Source organism: Labeo rohita, chromosome 16, assembly GCF_022985175.1.
Source record: "Labeo rohita strain BAU-BD-2019 chromosome 16, IGBB_LRoh.1.0, whole genome shotgun sequence".
Taxonomy (NCBI): domain Eukaryota; kingdom Metazoa; phylum Chordata; class Actinopteri; order Cypriniformes; family Cyprinidae; genus Labeo; species Labeo rohita.
Window position 1 is genome coordinate 24,180,108 of NC_066884.1, and position 25,779 is coordinate 24,205,886.

The 25,779-nt window shown below is 36.2% G+C and overlaps 1 protein-coding gene across 1 annotated transcript in view; it reads right to left on the bottom strand.

Annotated features, from left to right (window-relative positions):
- Positions 1-25,779, bottom strand: part of itga10 (integrin, alpha 10) — a 56,378-nt gene that overhangs the window by 17,115 nt on the left and 13,484 nt on the right. The window contains exons 6-10 of the mRNA XM_051132070.1: positions 18,845-18,959; positions 18,628-18,755; positions 17,316-17,464; positions 9,196-9,346; positions 2,008-2,173 (exon numbers count right to left, since the gene is read on the bottom strand). Of these exons, the coding sequence (XP_050988027.1) occupies positions 2,008-2,173; positions 9,196-9,346; positions 17,316-17,464; positions 18,628-18,755; positions 18,845-18,959 (709 nt within the window). The remainder of the gene's footprint in view (positions 1-2,007; positions 2,174-9,195; positions 9,347-17,315; positions 17,465-18,627; positions 18,756-18,844; positions 18,960-25,779) is intronic.

Here is a 25,779-nt window from a genome sequence, read left to right on the forward strand (position 1 = left end):
AGTAAAGACATTTATAATGTTACAAATATTTCTAACTCAAATAAATGTTGTTCTTTTGAACTTTTTATCCATCAGAGAATCTGTTTTCAACCATGATAGTAATAAGAACTGCTTCTTGAACAGCAAATCAGTATATTAGAATGATTTCTGAAGGATCAAGTGACACTGGAGTAATTGTATTTATCATTTTCACCACAGGTGAAAAATATGCACGTTTCTTAGTGTCCCGAAACACGGAAAAAGTTATGAAATAGGATCAATTATCATTATCAATGGCAGTACAATATATTTGACTGGACTGTATTTTTCTCTCTTAATTCATAATTTCTTTAATTCTTCCAGGTTTTTCAGGGTCGGTAATATTAAATGCTTTGTTAGTCAGATCTGACACCTTTACACAAAGATTTTTTGAGCACTTAATTTTTGTGTTTTTAATGCTTTAAAATAAATGAAGAGAATCTTAAGAAACAGAGTTTAAGTGAATCCAGAACTTTTTTTTTTAACAATTAGATTTAGAGGAAGACTAGTTCCGCTTTACATGCATTATTAGGTGTGTTTCTGTGGACATAAAATGTGAATTTCAGTTAGTCTACAGCACTGGCTAATCATATTTCTTTCTGTACTTCCAACCTATGTATCCTGTGGATTCACAGCTGTGCCCACTTTAAGGTCAATATCATCTCCTCCCTTACATCCTTCCTGCCTGGCTTTCCTCAGAATCAAGATGGCACTTTATCACACCCTGTTCTTACAGAGTGAAATGATATCTTGTCCTGTCTCTTTCCCTTTTTTCCATGTTGTTGCATCTTTGGGTAAAATGTTGCTAGTCTTGTAACATACTCATTCCTAAAATACAAGTTTAATCAGCACTTTCTATCTAAAAAGGATCATTCATATTACAGGGATAGTTCACCAAAAAATGAAAATTCTGTCATTAATTACGTACCCTCATGTTGTCCCAAACCCGTAAGACTTTCATTCATCTTCGGAACACAAATTAAGATATTTTTGATGAAATCCGAGAGCTTCTGACCCTCCATAGACATCAATGAAACTAAAATGTTCCCAGACCCAGAAAGGTAGTAAGGACATTGTTAAAATAGTCCACGTGACATCAGTGTTTTACAGTTTTACAAAGCTACGAGAATACTTTTTGTGCGCAAAGAAAACAAAAAAAAAAACAACTTTATTCCACAATTTCTTCTCTTGAGTGTCAGTCTCCACCGCACTTTAAGAGTTGAAAAATTCTGAACCATTAATGCATTGTGGTACTCTTGATAATGCCGGCAGATGGTGACGTAGGGGAGAAGAATTCTCTAATAAAGTCGTTATTTTTGTTTTCTTTGTGCACAAAAAATATTCTTGTTGCTTCATAAAATTACGGTTGAACCACTGGTGTGACATGGACTATTTTAACTATGTCCTTAACTACATTTCTGGGCCTGGTAACAGTCAGAAATGACTGTTACTGGCGGCGCATCACGTTCAGTTACGCATTTGGAACGACACAAGGTTGAGTAATTAATGACAGAATTTTAATTTTTGGGTGCACTTTAAAATAAATTTAATAAATGTTGCTTGGTCTGTTATACTCTTAAAAATAAAGGTGCTTCACAACACCATAGAAGAACCTTTTAACCTTTTAACCTTTAACATCTGAAGAACGTTTCTATTTCACAAAAGGTTCTTTGTGGCAAAAGAATGTTCTTCAGATTATAAAAAGGTTAGAAAGAGATGGTTCTTTAAAAAACCTTTAACTGAATGGTTCTTTGTGGAACCAAAAATGGTTCTTCTATGGCATTGCTCTGAAGAACGCACCTTTATTTTCAAGAGTGTATGTTGTTTTTGTAAAGTGACCAAATATGTTGAAAAAAACACAATAAGCATCCTCAATAAAAAGCAAATCTGATTTTCTTTCTTTTTTAGGTCAAAGAACCACTGTTGCTCTTCAAGGGAAGATTTTTTTTTCTTTCTGTGGTGATTAAGGATGAATGTTCTTCCTCTTACCCTCTAGACTAAAAATGCGATCCCCCAATGCATCTACAATGTCATTTAGAGCAGCCTCATCCGTCACGTTGAAGAAGTATTTCTCATCAGGGTCACTGGCAATGTACTTAATCTCATTGATAAAGGTCTCTGGGTCTTGCTGTCTGCGGCTGTAGTGACCTAATACCTGTGGAAGAGATAGAGATCAAAACATCAAAAATGAATCGGAAATGCTGATTTCACAGACTTTTGTTCACTAGTCACTCAGGAGAGGGAGAAGAACAACAACATAGATTTTCTCATCCATAGAGCCAACACCTCCGCCATACCATTAGGGTGAAAGCAGACGATCTGATAGATCAATTAATGATGGCATATAGGACTCAGCGGAAACTCCCTAGAAACTAAACACCTACGCAGAGGAAACAGAAGAGAACATCACTCATAGTCACTGGCAGCACACCACTAATGACAAGACCTGAAAACTATCAGTGTTAGGTCATGAGTTCACACTCCACTGACATGTACCTTTGTTACTTAAAGGGACAGTTCACCCAAAAATGAAAATTCTGTCATTAATTACTCACCCTCATGTTGTTCCAAACAAGTAAGACCTTCGTTCATCTTCGAAACTATCTTCGAAAATATCTGACTATATATATAATAAACTATACTATATATGATAAACTATTCCACGTATATAAATGTTAGTAATTAGAATAACCATGTACGAATGCATATTTGTCATGCTGACTAAACTCAAGACTAGTGGTGGTCCTTAAGATTTGTTTGTAATTTGTTTCTATAAAAAAGGGGGGGAAAAAACTAAAAATAATACTGAAAAGATAACAAAACTACTAGGAATTCTACTACTAATAACAATATAAAACGCACCAAGGATTAATGAGTTGCTGGGTTCATGAATATTAATCACGTTGTCTGCGTTAGCTCAAACTAATTTGTTGAAATCAGAACAGGGATGATAATCGATGAGCGATGAACGTTTACGCATTAGTTCCACCTACTACCAAAGAAACTAGCAGTTCTTAAAAGCTAGAGAATTACAAAAGAACTCCGTTATTTTGACAGGAAAATACAGCAAAGAATATTGTTTACATGTAGCGTGTCAATTCTGCATGGTATATAAGCCTCTGTCACTCTCTATCTTTCTTTGCGTGTGTGTGAGACAAAACGATGGCTAGTCATGTGCCTTTACACTAGAGTTTACAGTTTGTCAAAAACAGGTTCGCTGCGCATCCATTCAGATGAACTGAAAAATAAAATGATAATAATATTATAATAAACGATAGTAACGCTGCATTTTATTGTCAGTAACAGTAACAGCGTTGTAACAAGGGAAACTGAAGTAATTCGTTTGATTACTCACTACTGAAAAAATTAATGGCGTTTATTTATAACGCCATTATTCCCATCACTGGTTTAACCGTAATGTTATAAAGCTACAAGAATACTTTCTGTGCGCAAAGAAATTGTTCAATAAAGTTGTTGTTTTTGTTTTCTTTGCTGACAAAAAGTATTCTTGTAGCCTCATAAACGTAAGGTTGAATTACTGACACATGGACTATCTTACAGGTCTTTAACCTGGTAGTTGCATTTCTGTCTATCCAGGTCAGAAAGCTCTCGGATTTCATCAAAAATATCTTAATTCGTGTTCTGAAGATGAACAAAGGTCTTACTGGTTTGAAACGACATGAGGGTGAGTAATTAATGACAGAATTTTCATTTTTGGGTGAACTAACCCTTTAAATTTCCCAACGAGACTGCAGCTGGCTGGATATGACTGCATAAACTCCTACCAGTCAATATGAGAAATATGGATCAGACTTTTTGGCCAGTCACAGATATTTATCCTCATCTTTCAAATTTATGAAGGTCTGGATCTGCAATCTCTTAAAAGCGTCAAGGGTGTGGAAAGTGATAAGACATTCTTTTTGGGGGCATTAAATAATGCAGAAAATACAAGCAAACTGACAACCACAGACCTTAGTAAATCATGTTCATGTTACATTTAAACACTCTCCTGCCATAAATTTTGCGTCTGAAAGGAAAAATCCTTGAATGCATATGCAGTAAGGTGATATGCAAAAATAACAGTGTCCACACCTTTTCATTGCTATTTTTTTTCACAGTAGTTTATTAAAAGGGACATCGGATGCAAAATTCACTTTTACATGGTCTTCAGCAGTTTAGTAGTGTGTGGACATAACCACCCCACAATGATAAAAATCCATTTAGTCCTTTTTTAATGCCTAAAAAACCTAAACAGTCTCAAGTATCAAGCCGTTTTGATTTTCTGAGCAGTATGACATCATATTGCTCAAGCCCCACCCACAACCGCTTACAGACTTTCCTGTATTAGAATTTTTCTGCTTTCAGCCAGTTGTACGCTATCTGCCATTTTCTTGGCGCTCGAGGAGCTGTAGCGACAACATCTCACAAGCAATGCAGCTGTTTTGTTGTTGGATGTAAAAGTCAACATAAGAGTCTTCATTTTCTCCCAACATCAGAGCCACTGAGGATGCAGTGGATTAGTTTTGTTTTTGATGGTAACGTGCCACTGAATTCACAAAAGACAGAAGAGAGAGGGTGGGGTGAGCAGTAGCTCATTATCATTTAAAAAGACATGGACCGAAACGGGTCGCTGTGAACCGAGCTGTTTTTGACAAGGTAAAAAGGTGTGTTCATGCTATCAAGAGATGATGGCTCAGCACCCTGGACAGAGATCTGAGGATTTTTTACTGGGTCTCATTTGAGACTTGGGCGGATTCTCTTAAAAACAATCAGAGAGCAACTGGTGGAAACTTCCCAAGCTTGTTCCCAACTAGTACTCAGGTAGTCACGTACAGGAGGATATTTGAGTTCATAAGCAATAATTAAGTGATCAAATCTACAATATTCAGTCTATTTTAGTTCACACCTGCTGTAATTTACAGTTAACTGCTGCACATTCCTAGTATCTTGTTCTGAACTCCCACCCACTTCCCCACCCACCGTGTTCACATTCCCAGCATCTCTATCCTGTAATGTCTAAAACATATCCTGGCTGCACCACACGACCAATACAGAAATTCATCTGAGGTTGTTTCTCTTCTCTCCCGTGAGTGTTTTACTTTTCCATCCATTCCCTAGTTCTGTGCAGGAGGAAGAGAACAAGCAAGAAGAGAGGGAGAACATAAAACACATCAAAACATGAAAGCTATGCTTTGGCTGGCGGCGCATTAAAACCAGCTGTCATAATTTTATTCCACAGTTCCCCAGAGGAGACGCAGAGAGACATATTACCCAGATGACTCGGCAAATCCGGACACCATTCTGGCACTGTTTGTCTAATAGAGCAAAACATGGGCTCATTTAAGAGCAGGTTTACACATATTCCTCCGTTCCAATGAGTGGAGTACAGTAGAAATGTCAAATCACCCAGTACAGCAGTGAGAGGCAGTTAAAATTGAAAAGTAAATGACTTTCAGATGGACTGACATTTATTCTGGTTCTTTTTAATTTTTTTGGACTCTTTTTTGTGGTTTAGCGGCACTGTATATTCGATCGGCTTATATTAAATTTTGTTAGACACTGCACTGGGGAACATTCAAAATTGCACTACTCTTTTTGATTATGTGCTGTCAATGTCTTCTGCTTACGGGAAAAACAAAAAGCCAAAGAGCAGTACCCCATTATCTACACCACTAAATAATCAATGTTAAAAGGCATGCTAAATACTATTATATTAATATAATAATACTTGATTATATATAATTTAATATAGAGGGGAATAAGAATACATAATAAAAATCAGTAATTTTACCTAAAACTATTCATTTTTTTTTTAAGTGAAATAAAGCTGAAATTATTGACTCACCCTCAAGCCATCCGAGGTGTGTATGACTTTCTTCTTTTAGACAAATACAGTAGGAGTTATATTAAAAAAAAATATCCTTCCAAGCTTTATAATGGCGGTGAATGAGTGTTGAGATAATGAAGTCCAATAAAGTGCATAAATCCATCATAAAAAGGCCTCAATGTGAATCAATGTGTTTGTATAAGACTAATTTCAATACACTGTTAAAAACAAAAAAACACAATTTGTTAAGTCAACTTAAAATAATTTGTTACCCTGCTGCCTTAAAATTTTAAGTTCAGTCAACTCAAATAAGTTTAGTCAACTTGAAATCTTAAGTTGTACAAAGTGACAACTTAGATATTTGAGTTGACTTAACAAAAATTTTGGTTTGTTAAACTTAAAAGCTGAGTAAGTTACCCAGCTGCCTTAAAATAAGTTGAATCAACTCAAATATCTAAGTTGTCAGTACAACTTAGTACAACTTAACATTTCAAGTTGAAATTCACTTAAAATTTTAAGGCAGCCGGGTAACAAATTATTTTAAGTTGACTCAATAAATTGTTTTTTTTACAGTGTATTTAAAACATATTTAAATCTCTACCTTACGCTAACTGTAGTAGCGCATTCCAGAGAGAGTGGCATTCCAGCGGATAAAGTAGGACGTAGACGTAGCGTAAGCAACAAACATGGAATCGCAATGGAGAGAGCAAAACACTTATCACAAGTTAGAAGTACAAAATGAGTATTTGTAAAGACAAATGTCAGAGGATTTTGATATAAACCAAGAGGAGACTGGTTTTCCTTTGCTGTAAACAAAACTTGGTTCTCACAAGACCAGCATATTCTCACCAGAGTTACCCCTATGTCCTACATCATCCTCTGGAATGCCACTTTCTCATGTACACGTGTATGATAGTTAGCGGAAGCTTCAAAATCTTAACACCCATTCACCGCCATTATAAAGCTTAAAAAAGAGCCAGGACATTTTTTAGTATAACTCCATTTGTATTCATCTGAAAGAAGAAAGTCATATTCATCTAGGATGGCATTACTGGTACGTATTTCACACCTTGAGAAAAAGTTCCCACAGGTACGTTTTCGTCATGAGATCAGGTAGCAATTTTACTTAAAAAACTGAATTAAAATATAAAAATCTATTTCAAAATATAAATACTATAACAGTATTGTCATCCTGTTCATGATCTTCTGTCTGCTTGACACCAGAGGTCGCCTTCCGTTTATATAGACGCTCACACTACACAGACTGTTACACATCACCCTGGACTACACTTCCCATGTTCCATTGCACTCTCACCTGCAGCCAGTCAGATACTCTATAAATACGAGGCCCTAACCATCATTCAGGCCTGAGTATTATTAGCGCTTATTGCTTGTTAGCTCATAGGTACTTTACGAAGGCAGTTCCTGTCCTAGTTTCCTAGTCAAGTTTAGTTTAGTCCTGTATCCTAGCCTGTTTATCTCACCTTGTCTGTCTGCTGCCTCCCCTGGAATTATAGTCTGTCTTGGATTAACCCTTTGTCTTGCCATTTCTTACTCTGTTTGCCCCTCGTCTGGAATCTAGCCTGTTAGTGGATTACCCGTTTGCCTTTCCTCCTGGATTATGTTCGCTGTTGTTTGACCCACAGCTGTCTTTGGATTACTCTTTCATCTTGCCCTATTTAAATCTGTTTGCTGGTGTTGACCCAAGCCTGTTTTGACCATGTCATATAATAAAGCACTGCATTTGGATCCGCACGTCTCTTGTCTCAGTCGCCGTGACAAGTATATAAACAGTAATAATAAAATAACAGAAGAGAATTCATGTCTTAATATCTAGGCTACTAAAAGGTTTTTTTCTTTCTTTTTTTTAAATAACAATCAATTTGTTTTATAGCAACTATAGCCACATCCAGTCAAGGCAATGAAGGATCATGGATGGTTTTACCTGTGGTTACCATGGTCTTATTACAAGTACCAGAATTAAAATATGCAAGAGCTCTCCCAGAATCCTCCATGAATTAGAACAAGCTATCAGCTTTCCTCTTGTGTAAAATCAGCTCTGTTGAAATGGTCTCAGATTGAAGGAAGAAAATAAAAAAACTTTTTTGATTCCAGACATTATAAGCTATGACTATAATCATGAAAAGCCTGATGAAAGGAAACCAATATCTGTTGAAGAGTTCAAACTCAGTTCCACTGTCAGAATATTTTGAAAGGTGAAATGTGAAACTCCTGTGCCATTAGCGGCACCAAACGGAAATGCTAAAATAAATACTGCTTTCAAGTTTCCAAGTTGCAAGTTTAAAATAATCATCTTCCATTGGTTAGACAGGAAGTTCGGCCTACACCAGGTTTACTTAATTGGTTGAGCCAATGCAAATACATCCAGACAATTGCTCTACAGTATATGAAATAAGTGTTGAAATTTAAATTATTCTAAAACAAATATACTATTTATTATTTGTACACTATAAAAAAGCTGTAAATAAAACAAGCATGACTAAAGTAAGTTGTACAAGAAAATACTATTTCAGTCTTGCCATTTCTTTGTAATTATCTGTGAATTTTACAAGCAATTTCAGGGTAAAAATTGTTTGAAACTAAATAATAAACATTTTTTCTGTGTACTTATTGTTGAAATACAGCAAAAAATATATCACTGGTATGTTATTTTTAAATTTTTAATGTCCCTTTTTTTAAGAATATATTTTTATGTATGAAATTAAATAATCCAAAATAGACCACACTGTCCACAATTGCCAGTTCATGAATGTAAGATCAAAAAATATAGACAGAAAATTGAGCAGACTAACCAATACCTTTTAAATAAGCTAGAATATATATGTATTTTTTAAAATACAGACAACTAGACAGTCTATTGAAGTTGGAAAGCCATTTTGGCTACACTGACACCCCAGGCTCTGATGGTAGCAGCTTCATTTTGTCTTTTTCTTGTGCTGTTGTAGTTTAGGGTGGCAGTAAAGGATTGTCACCCGCCCACTGACCCACCCAGAGAGGCAGGGTGTCAGTGTCGAGAGGTTTCAGGGTGTGGTTCATTCCTCTGATGGCAACCCCCTATAAGTCTATTTCTGAGCAGCAATAATGTGGTTATGATTGTTTAAAGAATGAGGGAAGACAGCTTTATCATTCAAACACAGACAGAGATCGAGAGAACCGGGTGGAGCTGAGCAGGGACGCTGAAAATAGAGCAGTGCCAATTATGGTTAGTTTAAATGGAGATCTGATATTCAGACATACACTCTGCTGCTCGCTGGTTTTCTTAGGAGGGGTTGTAGGTTTTTCCAGCCCAGTCAGGTTTAATTATGGTAGGAATGCATATTTGTACTTACAGCGATGGCGTATCTGGTGATGTTACGTTTCTCACATTCAGCAAGAGACTCGGGAAGGTCTTCGCCATCATGGGACTCTCCATCTGTCACAACTATCATCACTTTGGTGGCTCCTTCCCTCGCTCCTCTATCTGGACTAAAAGCCTCAGAGCTAGACATGAATAAGAAAAAGTGAAAAGTTAAACATTTGAGGGTTTTTTTATATAGTTAAACGCACATTTAATTGATCAGAAATATCTTAAGTTTTATGTTGTTTGGGACTCTGTAAATTCAAGACCTATATGGGCCATTCTACAGAATTGGTGCTGTCAAACTGCTATCCAACAACCAAAAAACACATTTAAAGTATTCAAATCTAAGATGTTTACTAAGATCCTTTTATTATCTATTAAAACCCAAAATTATAATATCTAAAATATCAGTAAGCATAATATATATAAAATCATTATTTAGTGAATATTTTCAATTGCGAGGTGGCTGTCCCAAACCCTAACCCCTAAATTTCAACTTACGAAAATAATATTGAAATCATTTTTATATTTTATTCCATGTGATTTTTTAAAAATATATTTATTTTATATTTTCTTTGTAAATTATGAAACTTTACATGAAAAATGTGTCCCACATTTTCATGTTACTACTGAAACAGTATATGTTTTAGTCCATTGGCTGAAAATGATTTTTAATACACCCCTACATTTATAATCAGGAAATATTTATGAGTCACTCTCTTTCATATCTACATGGTGAGTAGATAGGTCCCATCATTTTGAGGTAAATGTGTTCAAAAGTATGAAAAATCTGTTTAACTTTAAAGAATGTCACTGCCGAACACCATTCATCTATAATTAAACACACTTTTTTGGAAGTTATTTTATAATATTTAGTTTTTAGATGTGTACAAATGTTCAGAACTGTGCTAGCTAACTATGTGCTGATTAGCATATTTAAGCTAGGTTCAAAAGTATCTAAAATTGTCACTACTGAAACATTCACGACTAAAACATTTGGTGAAGTTTCAGTAGTGACATCTTTGTGTTTTAAGTGTTAGCTCATGAAATTGTCACTCCTGTAACAGTCACGACCAAAACATGTCATCATTGTTTCAGTAGTGACAAAAGGAAACACATAATCCTTTATTTGGGGCAAATAAACAAAATTTAAGCACAATTTTGCAAGTTTTCAGTCACGACTGAAACATGGGATGTTTTGTCAAAAATAAAGTATATTCAAACAAATTAATCCTTAAGTTTGAAATCAAGTGTGACCAACTTTTTGCCTTTTACAAAAAAACACTGGATTCGAAATACAGCAAATCTCATAAATTATACTTGAAATATAGTTCAAATTGTAATTGTTATTTATTTAACTCTGAAAACTTTTTAATAAAATAGAAAAAAATATATTCACAAGGAAGATGTAAGCAAAATGTTAATAGGTCAATATAACCCTTCTCATTAAATCATATATTATTGTGTTTCGGTAGTGACACATTTGGAGAGAGGACATATCAAATATTCCAAAACTTCCTGAAAATGGAATATCAGAATTAACTGCACAATTACTAGAAATGTATACCTTGGATATTATACAATTTGCACACATACAAAATTTGTGGAAAAAATAAATTTTTCCAAGACGTTTCCAGCTCTGACTTTGAATGGCCCATATCAGTCTGAAAACCATCCATACTTCTTATTACAATTCCCACAAACATAAACTAGTGCAAATGACTTATATGTGTAAAGCAGCTGATACATGCAGTAGGTTTCTGTGCTGTTTGTGTGAGGGTGACCTGCATTTTGCAAGATGTAAGTTTCGTGGCACAGCCAGCGTTAGTCAACTTAGTGATTTTCAGGCGGCCGTCCAGACTCTAGCTAAATATAACTATGTGGCTGCCCGCAAGAGTGCAGAGTTTAAAAACAACCAGCAGCCTTACGACTAATCACATCCAGTGAAAGCAGGATAGGAGAAGGAGTGGAGAGTAGAATAACGGTAGATGTACTATAGTAAGGAAGCAAACAATAGTGAAAATAAAATAATTCTGAACGTACTATCTTTGATTGAGATGGAATCAAAATCACATGAGAAGGTAAATAGCGATCTGATTTTCCACACAGAGGGACAAAGGAGAACTGACAAAAAAGCAAGGCATTGTTTTGATGTGGTGTGTGAAAAATAGAGAGCAGGTTTTAATGATGGAGAAGAATGCTTGTTCCGTGAAGATATTTATACACAGGATGCTGTGAGGGAGAAAATCTTGAAGAAATTCTTGATTACGAGAAAGATACAGAATTTGTTATGCAGATGTTTCAGTGGGATTTTAGTGATTTTGAAGACTTCTTAAAGGGATTTAAAAAGCAAGCAAGCACGAACCCTTGTAAAAAACAAAACTTTCCGTAACGTAAGAGACATTTCAAGACTCACACCTGTAAGTAAATGCAGTTGTCAATCCCAAAAAATTACAGTGTGAACGTGGCCATACACCATTGTTTACTTCTGTGTGTTGCTTGGCAATCACTTTGTTGCAACCACAACTGTTTGTGAGGAACAACATTGTTTGGTGGAAGAATACTGTTTTTATTTATATCATTACACTTCATTTGCTATGTTTTATTTTGTCTTACTACGTATATGAAATAGCGTTTTATAAAAGCAATAAGCCCCGTGAAGCCGTGGTTTACAGTAAATTTATAACAGCTTTGCGTTGTGCCTAACAACACCCCTTAGCTGTTATAAATTTACTGTCAACCACAGCTTCACGGGGCTTATTGCTTTATTTTGTAATAATGACAAATTCAAAGTTATACTTTAAGTACTTAAATGAAATTTGAACAGTAACTACAGTTGATATATTTTACTAAATTGCAACTTTATTATTACAAATCTGTAATACAAATATTTTTAAATACATGGCATACATGGCTTCAATAGAAATTACATTAAAGTACATTTTAGTTTACCATAAATGTCTGTACATTTGACAGTACACTTTAACAATATTTAAGACAGTAAAATTAATTATGAAATTGCATATAAAGGTGTACATAAATCCTACTTAAAGGGATAGTTATTGACTTCCATAGTATGTCTTTCCCTACTATGGAAGTCAATGGGAACCAACAACTGTTTATTTCTTCAAAATATCTTTTTTTTTTTTCAACATAAGAAAGATACTTATACAGGTATGGAACGACATGAGGTGAGTAAACGATGACGCAATTTTCATTTTTGGGTGAACTATTTCTTTAAGTAGGTCCATTAAGCACATTTTGTCAGGGTTCTCCCCTGACAGTCTTGTCTGTGTTGTCTTTGTTTCATGTTTCTATGTTTGTGTTGTGTCTGAGCACATGGCTCTGTCTTTGTTGTTGTCTGCCATGTGCTCCCCTAGGTTGCTCCCCTAGTGTGCCGAGCTCCTGGTTTGCTTCCTCATCTGCAATGCAGCCAGACCTGTGCAGTGCCTGTGACAGCACGTGTGTGGAGCGGCTATACCCTGTGTTCCTGTCGGGGGGACCATTGCTAACATCTAGCCTCCAGCTGTGCTGCCTTCTCTGGTCCTTTGCCATCCTGGGTTGGACCCAGCGGCCACTCTTGCTCTACCTGTTGCCCCTGTCTCTTGTCATCGCCTATTGTTTGGACCGTGCACTGCTCCCCTCCTCACCTTCTCTTTTGTCCTGTCTATCATTCTGTAAATAAACTGTCACAACTCATTCTGCTTTTGAGTCCTCCTTCAGATATCGTGACACATTTAAGTCCAACTAATTGCACTGAATATACATTTAAACTATAGTATATGAAGAGTTCATTTGCAAAAACAAATAACTAAAATAAACTAAAAATAACTAAAAAATACAGCTAACTAACACAATAAAACACAATAAAAACATAACATAATCTGTTTTTGAACAGACTCATATAACATGCAATTAAGTGTCAGAAAACATTACATTAAATTTCGACATTAGAAAGCATTACATTTAATCAGATTTGTTTAAACTATTATGCTAATAAGAGTTATCAGTTCTCTTTTTAACAGCATGTTGAAGTGTATTACTTTTGGAAGCAAGAAAGAAAGCAAGACAGCAAGCATGAAAGAAAGCAAGAAAGAACGAAAATTGCAGGGAAAGTGATTTGAGCAAATAAGTCTGTTAATTGCTGGGGCTGGTGTTATTTAAAGGCTGCTGTGCTTTTATTGAGTGCTACATCTGGACTTATGTGGTTTTTAACTCGCACTCTCTTTCATTTTACTGTGAGTTTGAATTAATTACAACATTTGAATTCTCTCACGTTCATGTTAGTGTGTGTGAATGTACTGTATGAACATGGTCATGTGTTTGAACAGCTGCACGGGCGAAGGCTGCGTCTACTGGATGTTGACCACACCTGCGGCTCTGCTGAGCCAGCTCTTCTACTCTCTCTCTCCATCAGCAAACCTGAATGTTATGACAACCTTCCTCACCTCAGCCAAGTACTGCTATCACTTCATCTACCGTGAGAGAGTGTGTCTGTCTAATGTGTGCCTTACAGAGAGTGGAAAGTCTTAAATTACTCTTTAACTGTGTAGAAACACAAAGAAATGCACCACAAACACATAAACAAACTCTCACTGAGTAAGAGAGCTGAAGAACCTGGTATAAACAGCTAAAAAAGGTCCAAATACTTCTGTGCAAGACAAAATGAAGGACTGGGTGTTTGGCACTAACAGAGATTTTAGACGAGACTCCTGAGCATCTTTCTTGTTGTTTTATTCACTTAAAAGAAACAGCTAACAAGATTCATTCGTTCGGGGATTAAACTACATTTGTTCTATGTTTTTTATTCACAAAATAACTTGTTTATAAGAGTCATTCAATCTAAAATCAGACTATACTGTTTTACTGTGCGTTTCTGATTTATTAAAAAATCAGGTCAAAAGAGTCATTTGTTCAGGAATGGGGGAGCACTGGTTGCGCATTTGTGCTGTATGTTTTTTATTCACTAAAAACATTTGCTCACAAGAGCCATTTGTTATGGAATCAGACTACATAGTTTGTATTCTATGTATCTGATTTGCTAAAAATAATTAGTTAATCATTAAGAGTTCAGACTGCACTGGTTGCACTGTACTTGTACGTTTTCATTTCACAAAGAACTGACAAATTCTGGAATCAAACTACACTGTTTGAGCTGTTTGTTTTTGATTCACTAAAAGAACTGACTCATAAACATTATTTGTTCAGGAATCACATTACACTTATTGCACTGTACATTTATGTAGTTAAATCAATAAATCAATAACATATTTTTTTAGATTTTTTCATAAGAGTTATTTGTTCAGGAACTACACTGGTCGTGCTTTACATGTATATTGTTGATTAATTAAAATGAACCGACTCGTACACTGGTTGCACTGTACATGTATGTTTTCGATTCATTAAAATGTACTGACTCATAAGTGTTAGTTGTACAGGAATCAGACTACACTGGTCGCACTATGCATTTACACTATGTTGTTGAGTCACTTAAACGAACCAACTCACAAGCGTAATTTGTTCAGGAGCAAATATACGACTTATTAGAGTTATTTGTTCAGGAATCAGATTCACTGTTGATTCACTAAAACGAATGGGCTGTCGATTCATTAAAAAGAACTGACTCATGAGAGTTTTTTGTTCGGGAATCAAACTAAACAGTTTGAAATGTTTGTTTTTGATTCACCAAAATAACCAACTTATAAACATTATTTGTTCAGGAATCAGACTACATTGGTTGGACTGTATATGTATGTTGTCAATTTATTAAAACAAACCGACTCATAAAGTTATTTGTTCAGGAATCAGACTACATTGGTCACGCTGTACGTGTATGCTGTCAATTTATTAAAACGAACTTACTCACAAGAGTAATGTGTTCAGGAATCAGACTACACTGGTGGCGCCATATATGTATGTTATTGATTCATTAAAACAAATCGACTCATAGAGTTGTTTTTTCAGGAATCAGACACTGGTCACACTGTACATTTACTGTATGTTATTTTACTAAAACGAACCAACTCACAAGAGTAATTTGTTCAGGAATTAGACTACACCGATCGCGCTGTATATGTATATTTTCGATTCATTAAAAAGAATCAAAATTAACTGTTTGAACTGTTTGGTTTTGATTTACAAAAATAACTTATAAACACCATTTGTTCAGTAATCTGACTACACTGGTCACACTGTACATGTATGTTGGCAATTCATTAAAACAAACCGAATCATAAAGTTATTTGTTCAGGAAACTCACTAAAACGAACCGACTTACAAGAATCATTTGTTCAGAAATCAGACTACATTGGTTGCGCTGTACACTGCCCTCCAAAAGTTTGGAACCACCCCTGGCAAAGTGTGGTTTTGGACAATATCAGCATAAATATTTATCATTTTTTGGTGCAAATACATTAAAGTTACTTGACATTATCATTGAAGTCCAGCAATAATAATTTTCATTTTGATTACATAATAATGGCAATATATACATGTCAAAGTCACACATGCCTTTTTGCCAGCTGTGATGCCTGGTGACTGGTTTAAACTTGGCCCAGGTTTTTAAAAGATTTTTGGGTCAGCACACCTTAATATCTTAAATTTAGAATACAATGAATTTAGGCACAGATTATGCAGAGCTGTAATAGCTGCTAATGGTGGATATTTTGATTAATCGAAAATTTACCTTTTTCTATGTATAAACTGTTTATATAACAAAATATGTCTTCCTAGTTTGTGTTGTCCCTTATCAGTGCAAAATTATCACAAATTAAAAAGGATTCATGCCAATATTGTCCAAAACCCCACTTTTCTAGGGCGTTTCCAAACTTTTGGAGGGCAGTGTACATGTTTGTTTTCAACTCATTAACATGAACTGACTCATAAATGTTATTTATTCAGGAATCAGATTACACTGTTGATTCACTAAAACGAACCAATTCACAAGAATAATTTGCTCAGGAATCAGACTACACCAGTTGCGCTGTATATGTATATTGTCGATTCATTAAAAAGAACTGACTCATGAGACTTTTTTGTTCGGGAATCAAACTAAACTGTTTGAACTTTTTGTTTTTGATTCATTAAAATAACCGATTCATAAACGTTTTTTGTTCAGGAATCACAATACACTGGTTGCACTGTACATGTATGTTGCCAATTCACTAAAACAAACCAACTGAAAAGAGTAATTTATTTAGGAATCAGACTACACTGGTCGTGCTGTACATGTTGTTGATTCATTAAAACGAACCGACTCACAAGAGTAATTTGTTCAGGAGTCAGATTACGCTGGTCACACTGTACATTTATTTTGTTGATTCACTGAAACAAACAAACTCACAAGAGTCATTTTTTCAGGAAACAGACTAAACTGGTTGTGCAGTATATTTCAATAGCAGATTCAACAGCAGTATTGTCACTTGGTTTTTTTTTTACGCCTGGTTCTGAACAGTTTCTTGGTTTCCAATCCTATTAAAATGCTAATGCAATATTATCATGACAATAAACATATTTCTGTGTTATTATTAAATTTCAAAATATCAAATGAAATTCTGTTTTCCATGCTATGGCCCCTTTAAAATTCATAGCTTGACTTTAATTAGACTGGATTGTTCAAATCTCATTTTCAGACAGTAGAAAGTTTCTTCCTAGCAGTCACTATAAATCTGAGACGAGTTTCATTTTGTGAGCCTTTGCTTTCGTGGTCAGCAAGTGCCAGCTATGTTTAGTGTCCTACATTTGTGTGTATACGTGTGTGTTAGAGGGATCTGGTATTGGGATACCAATAAAGAAGAACGACAGAGGCAGACATTACAGGAATGGAGAGAGTGTGAACGGGACACAGAGTGAAGTGAATAGGAGTTTTTTTAAACAACTTTTTGCTCGTACATAAGAGTCTCAGGGGAAGGAATGGAATTACAGTTCTGAGGAGGCACCTTCAAAAACATCAACATAAAAACAAAGGCACTATTGACCAGATAGGCTCAACTATGCTACATACTTTACATTATCTCTGGATGTGGTGGGGATCATGGAAAGGTCAGATATAAAGGAGTAAAAGAGTGGGCCAAGCTACATTTGTTTTGAATGAGAAGAAGGTCATCATACCAGGCCATTTGGATGGCGTACGCGGTCCGGGTCTCACGTCCCTCTTGACGACTAATGTTCTTGGCGGCTTCAACCACATCCTGTGTTGTCTGATAGTCCCTGAGAGACCACTCATGGACCGAGATCTCCCCGTACTGCAGGACACCTACCTACAAACAGTCACAAACAGTAAAATACATACATAGGTGATGCATATGATTTCTAATGGTAACATTTCTCCCATCTCAGTTTATATACAGAAACATGTTATTAAAACAATTAGAAAGACGTTTCTGCTCAACAATGTAACATTGTCTCAACCAACAGCCTGAATCTAGAGGTTGTGCTATTTGTAAACAGAGGGCCCCTCAGAGGTTGCTCTTCATATTTGGTCTAGCTAATGTTTGAGGTAATTTGCTGTAAATCACATAGCAGCAGTAATTTGTGCAGAGTGGATAACTCTAAAATGAGATGTAGATGAGATTGGCATCTGCACTGTGTGCTCTGTTCCACCAACATGAAGGCCTAAATCTGTCTAAGCAAAAAATGCTCCGCAAACCAGAGGAATTTCCTTTTACCTTGTGTTGCCCCCAGCCTGCCTTAAATAACTCGCATTATAAAAAAACACATGCCAGGAATGTAGATACGCACATATCCATTAATCTATCCATGCATCCATCAGTCCATCTTTTCTTTATCATATTCTGGTTTGACACTGCATACATTCATACATTTGTAACTCTGTCCCCTTTGTCCTTCTCCTCTAGAAACCGCAACTTCTGTCTATTCGCATTAATATAGTCATTTATTTTCCCCAGCCTGCCAGTGCTGTTTCTGTTTGGGCTCATTTCTCTCTGCGGACTGGCTTGCGGTTCTGTTCCTCATAGTCGCTCATATTGGCTCAATGCATCAAAGCTAGATTGGTGTTGGAGCTGCTGATGACAGGATTTAAAGCTAAAAGGCAGTTGTACATATCTGTCAAAACCTTAGCCAGGTCTCTGGTATCTAAAAACACAGTTTGAGAGTAAAGATTTTGCCCCCTCACTTTGGTGAATGTTTATGCATACATTCTGACCAATGAATTTCCACGATTTTTCCATTACTTTTTCAATTCATTTGTAATGACTGGATAGGAAATGGAAGAGGTTTATAACTTCTGATTTCTAACTTAAGCAATACATCGTAGCTGCAAATAAATGATAATACATACAATATTTCATGACCTTGTACTAATTGTCAAGAAATTTTCAAGCCTAGAAAGCATTTTTATACATATATAATCACAAAGAAATACCCCTAAGCTACATAATTTATTATGAAAACAAAATCATACCTGCATTTGCTCAGGGCTTATGTGGAACTTGCTGAGAATGTTGCTAAGGAAGTTCTGCACCTCATACCAGGGGTAGATACTATTAGAACCATCTAAAACAATGACTATGTCCATGTATGTTGTGCATCCTGTAAAAACAAACACAAAAGGAGTTCAGTTAAATGCATTTGTTTCATTCAATCCAGCAGGTCAGATGGACAGAGGATGTTTATCTCACTCTGGGCAGTGGGTGCAATGACTTCCTTGGGCTCCATGTCATTGGTGACAGACGCACAGATTCCTGTGCTGAACAGAGATGTACCACATTCCTGGGACCATAGTGGAGCGCAGGCCTAAAGATTACAACGAGAAAGTCTTTATATACAGTTCTCATTCAGCATCTGTAGTACCACCTGTATACTTACATTACTGGTACCTTACACAATTATTATGAACAGCATTCACTCAGAACGTGCACAAATCAGGAATTTTGTTAGTATTGCATGTTAAATTCTCTGTGTGAATGTTAAGTCTGGTATTGGGCCTTTTTCTGACAAATGTCTTGTGGGAAGCGGCATGTGCTGGTCAGACCAATAAAATCTACTGAAGTGAAGTGAACCAGGGAAAGTAGGGGAAAGGAATAGAAAGAAAGCAAAAAGTGAAGAGAAAGTGGTCATGAAAAAGCACAGAGGAATATTTTATTGCTCAGAAGTTTCAATGTTTAGGCAGGATAATTACGTTCAAAAGTTTGGGCTCAGCACAATTTTTGTAAGGAAATTATTACTGATATCAATTTTAATGGTGACACGAAAGACATTAATAATGTTACAAAAGATTTCTACTTCAAATGTTATTCTTTTGAACTTTTCTATTCTATCTATTCATCAAAGAATGCTGAAAAAAAATATATTAAGCAGCACAATTGTTTTCAGCACTGATAATAACAAGAAATGCTTCTTGAGCACCATTAAAATGATTTTTGAGGGATAATGTAACACTGAAGACTGGAGTAATTGCAGTAATTGCAGTTGTTTTGACCCAGCAGTTGGGTTCAATGTTTAACCCAGCCTTCTGGGTAGTTTTATTTAACTCAACTATTGCTAAAAAAAATGACTATATTTCTTGCTTAAAACGAACCAAAAAAATTGGTTAGAAATTAACATGTATTAATACATTCAATAAATTAAAATGTATTGATAAGTTGAATAAATAAATAATTAAATAATAACATATTTTAAATAATAACATTTTTAAACACTAAAAAATGCTGGGTTATTTGTTTAACGCAAAAGCTAGGTTCAGCCCATTGGGTAATTTTATTGGATTGTTTTTAATATTTTTTTTACCCAACCACTGCAAAGCCTGTCTCTAACGAAACAACCCAGCGGCTGAGATACAACCATCAGAGCACAGTTTTTAAGACCTCTACAGTTCTCAGCACTGCCTATGTGGTGCACTTCTTCAGCTAAATAAAGGTTTGTATACATATAAGTCTTTACTGTGCTGTAAATTGTATTATTTTTAGGCAACGCAACATAAGGACGAGATGTCAGTCAGCTGCGTCAGCAGCGGTCACTGCATAATGGAAATGCCTTCTGCCTTGCATAAAATAAATGGATTTTATTAGTTTTATAATATTGAGTTTAATTTAATTTGATGTTAAAATATGTTCTCTAATGTCAGTGATGCCATCTTCAAGCTGAAACGCAAGGCTGCGGTCTGAAGTTCAAAGTTAGCCCGGCAAACAGCAGCCCTTATCTCTCAAATTTCGGCGTCACACCGGCACAAGAATTAGCGCTATTTCAGTAAAAAGCGATTACAGAGAACGGTTAATACACTACAATCAAAATGCTACTTTTAAATGTTACATTTTTTATGTCTAAAATGCTTGTTAAACGAGTTCAAATGTATGTAATATATATTGTATTCAAATTGTTCTTCAAATGTTCTTCTTTTGATTATTGCTGTTGTCTCTAGTAATTCTGTGTGTGTTTTTGTAAGTTCCAGTCCATTTTAAGCCAGCAATGTAATAACTTTTAAACAACAGCTGACTTAAATAAAATAACCCAGAATGTGTTCTGTCCAATATTTACCCAGCACTGGGTTGCCAAATAATCCAAGCTGGGTTGTTTTTAACCCAGCATTTTGTAGAGTGTATTAATAAATGTTCACCTTTCGATTATTGCTGGTGCCTCTTTGTAAATTTTTCATTTACAAATTTTGGGTTCATTTTAAACATCCATATAGTAATTTTTAAGCAATAGTTAAGCTAAATAAAACTACCCAGAAGATTTGGTTAAACATTTAATGCAACCACTCAACAACTGTCAAAACAACTACATTTTGTCCATATTTTACACAGCGCTAGGCTCTTTTTAGCCCAGGATTTTTTAGAATGTGCTGCTGAAAATTCAGATTTACCATCAAAGGAATAAATTATATTTTTAAATATATTAAAAATGTTTTTACTGTATTTTTGACCAAATAATTGAGCCTTCACTCTAAAAAAAAGCTAGGTTGTTTCAACCCAACTTTGGGTCAAATATGGACTAACCCAACTGTTGGGTTAAATTTCTTAATGAAATTTTTAACCCAAAAAATGGGTTAGTCCATATTTGACCCAAAGTTGGGTTGAAACAACCCAGCATTTTTTAGAATGATGAGCATATGTGACTTCTAACATAAAAACATTAAAAAAATGTACCAACCCCATTTTTGAATGATAGTGTCATTAAGTTATCAGAACTTTTCTCAAATAATTCTCTTAAAAGAATAAATAAAACAATAAATAATTGTAAAAGGTCATATTGAAATCATATTAGTCTGAACAGAGTTCAGGTATTGTTGAGGTCTCTTCTGAAACTTAAAAGTGGGATTATTTGGGTCTCTTTCTCTGTAGAAATTGAAGATTTGTGATTTTTCGTTTCTTGGATATAATCACCACAATGGGTTAGAAAGAGAAGACTGAGAGGAGAAAGAAAGAATGAGAAGCAGCGATATGGAGAACTGTTGATATTGTCATAAATGCTTTAACAGAGTTGGCGGCTGCTCCTGCAATGAAGCAATTTAAACGTACTTTGAGGGAATGGGGGGAGAAGGGCAAAAAAACACATAAAATAGTAGTCTTCAAAGAGTACCATTTATTTGCCTGAAAAACCATTGTGAGGACTGGTGAGGCAAAGAATAGAGAGAAAGAAAACATACCAAGAGCTGAAAGAAGAAGAATGAGACAAAAGAAAGACGGGTTTGGAAGGAGTGGTTAGACCGAAGGGGGGTAAATGTTCTGCGACTCCCCACCCTGTTATTATGAAGGCCTGTAACAGAGGGATGGGAGGATGGAGAAAAGGGAAAGGAAAAAGGACAGAATGAGCGCGAGAGACAGAACTGAAGTGGCGATGAGGGTGAGAGGTGCTATGGCTTTTCCACGGCCTGTCATTACAAAGGGCTTGAGTCACATTCCTATCCTGTTATAGCACTGACCAAAGGAACAAACACAGACTCGCAAATCTTCAAACAGGTACATTCAATTAGACGATTTGGTTAGTGATACTTGAATCTGCAATGTGGGGTTCATTACATCCGTGCTGTGAGCGCTAGTTTTAGTTGGCATACGCCACGGTGAACTATGTGTGACTCCATCCCAGAAGCTGTACTCACTTGCTCTCTGTTTAACCCTCTGTCACACAAACACACACACAAAAACATATTTTTGTTTGAGCGCACAAAGCCAGACTCCCTCCGCCGAAACGTTCGCTCGCTCTCATAAAAAGTCTGACTACTGGCGAAAGCCACCCAGCAATTCCACCAAAGCCACAGCAGAGCGGCTCCAGAACTGGACTGATCTGGTTCGCTGCATTTTGCCCGACACAAAAAGCCTTGTGTGTGTGGAAGAGTTAGCGTGTGTGCGGGTAAAAGAATTTTAGAGGCTGAAGCCATGAATACTAAGAGCAAGACTGACTGTTCTGGTCAGGTTTTGGGTCAGGTGAGGTTTTAGCTTGTTTTTGTCTTTTTCTCCCACTACATCCATCAATCCATTCTTCCATATATGTCAGTTCACTCAGAAATGAAAACGTTTTCATCATCTACATCGTTCCAAACCCACATGATTTCCTTTTTTTTTTCTCTGCAAATCAGGATGTTGTACTTCCTTAAAACTACTATATTTCAGTCCTTTTAAGGTCATATGATATCTTGGGGAGAGAAGCAGATCAAAAATTACATTATTCTATGGAAATCCTGACAATGTAGTTTCTGAACGACTCTGTCTTTTTAATGAAAGCAGTCTGAATGTTTCATTCACAAACTGATGCGGTTCTCTTGTCTAACTTACTAAAATAATGCTTCTTCCCATAAAAAGTCCATTCAACCAAAACTTTCAGACATCAAAACAGTTCTGTTTGAGTTTGGCGAATCAAAACTTGCTCATCATATAAAGCGAACATGCCTCTTCAGATGACTTGGGTTTAAGGAATATGTGAAGATATTTTAATCGCATCATTTTCAAGACAAACAAAATCAGACACTTCCTTCTTCTCAGACTAGCTTTTAAGTGCGCTTTAGGGAACAGAAATGTTTAACCTTGAGTAGTGTTGCAATAGTGAACACACATAGACAATTACGAGGCGGCTAGACGTCTGAAAATATTAATAATCATATGATCTTGTGATTTGGGAAACAAGATGAAGTAATCAGTAACAGAGGAGGGTTACTGATTTGACATACAAATGAACCAATTCATTTATGTATAGATATTTATATACATTTATAAATATAGAATTGTCTCAGGCCTGGTTCTCCAGAGCTGTCAGACCTTCCGCAGTTTGAGGAAGATGGGAGACAACTCAACTCAAGTCGGTTGCGTAGGAGAAATTCAACCACAAATAGATTACCCGAAAATGAAATATGTTGAAAATGTACTCACCTTCAGATCATCCTAGATGTAGTTTGTTTCTTCATCTGAATATATTCTAAGAAATTTAGCATTACATCACACTTACACACCAATGGATCTTCTGCAGTGAATGGGTGTTAAAACTGCTGATTAAAACATCACAATAATCCACAATCCACATCATATAAATCCGCTGGGGCGGTACAAAGTGAAAAGGTCCAAATATGTACTTTTAAAATACCAATATGGACCTTTAGGGTACCAATATGTACTTTCAAAGTACTAAAATGTACCTTTAAGGTACTAATATGATCTGTTTAGGGGCAGGTAAAGTACAAAGATGTACTTTTTCACTTTTGTACCTTTCATTGCAGTATCATTGCAGTGACAGAACTGTACCTTTTTATCTGAGAGTGAAAAACGAAAATTAGCCCATTATTTACTCACCCTCAACCCATCCTAGTATATGTGAGTATATGTGAACCTGGACCACAAAACCAGTCATGAGGGTAATTTTTTTTAAACTGAGATTTATACATCTTTTGAAAGCCAAATAAATAAGCTCTGATGTATAGTTTGTTAGGATAAGACAATATTTGGCCAAGATACAACTATCTGAAAATCTGGAATCTGAGGGTGCAAAAAAATCTAAATATTGAGAAAATCACCTTTAAATTTGTCTAAATTAAATTCTTAGCAATGCATATGGCTAATCAGAAATTAAGTTGTGATATATTTACTGTAGGAAATGTACAAAATATCTTCACGGAACATGATCTTTACTTAATATCCTATTGATTTTTGGCATGAAAGAAAAATCTATAATTTTGACCAATACAATGTATTTTTTGGCTGTTGCTACAAATATACCCGTGCTGCTTAAGACTGGTTTTTGTGGTCCAGGGTCACATATGACTTCCTTCTTTCAGACGAATCCAATTGGAGTTGAAGAGAAACACCCATACATTGCCATGATAAAGCTTGAAAGAGCCAGGACATATTTTTATATACAGTGGGTACGGAAAGTATTCAGACCCCCTTAAATTTTTCACTCTTTGTTATATTGCAGCCATTTGCTAAAATCATTTAAGTTCATTTTTTTCCTCATGAATGTACACACAGCACCCCATATTGACAGAAAAACACAGAATTGTTGACATTTTTGCAGATTTATTAAAAAAGAAAAACTGAAATATCGCATGGTCCTAAGTATTCAGACCCTTTGCTGTGACACTCATATATTTAACTCAGGTACTGTCCATTTCTTCTGATCATCCTTGAGATGGTTCTACACCTTCATTTGAGTCCAACTGTGTTTGATTATACTGACTGGACTTGATTAGGAAAGCCACACACCTGTCTATATAAGACCTTACAGCTCACAGCGCGTGTCAGAGCAAATGAGAATCATGAGGTCAAAGGAACTGCCTGAAGAGCTCGGAGACAGAATTGTGGCAAGGCACAGATCTGGCCAAGGTTACAAAAAATTTCTGCTGCACTTAAGGTTCCTAAGAGCACAGTGGCCTCCAAAATCCTTAAATGGAAGACGTTCGGGACGACCAGAACACTTCCTAGAGCTGGCCGTCCGGCCAAACTGAGCTATCGGGGGAGAAGAGCCTTGGTGAGAGAGGTAAAGAAGAACCCAAAGATCACTGTGGCTGAGCTCCAGAGATGCAGTCGGGAGATGGGAGAAAGTTGTAGAAAGTCAACCATCACTGCAGCCCTCCACCAGTCGGGGCTTTATGGCAGAGTGGCCCGATGGAAGCCTCTCCACATGGAGTTTGCTAAAAAACACCTGAAGGACTCCAAGATGGTGAGAAATAAGATTCTCTGGTTTGATGAGACCAAGATAGAGCTTTTTGGCCTTAATTCTAAGTGGTATGTGTGGAGAAAACCAGGCACTGCTCATCACCTGTCCAATACAGTCCCAACAGTGAAGCATGGTGGTGGCAGCATCATGCTGTGGGGGTGTTTTTCAGCTGCAGGGACAGAACAACTGGTTGCAATCGAGGGAAAGATGAATGCGGCCAAGTACAGGGATATCCTGGACTAAAACTTTCTCCAGAGTGCTCAGGACCTCAGACTGGGCCGAAGGTTTACCTTCCAACAAGACAATGAACCTAAGCACACAGCTAAAATAACGAAGGAGTGGCTTCACAACAACTCTGTGACTGTTCTTGAATGGCCCAGCCGGAGCCCTGACTTAAACCCAATTGAGCATCTCTGGAGAGATCTAAAAATGGCTGTCCACCAACGTTTACCATCCAACCTGACAGAACTGG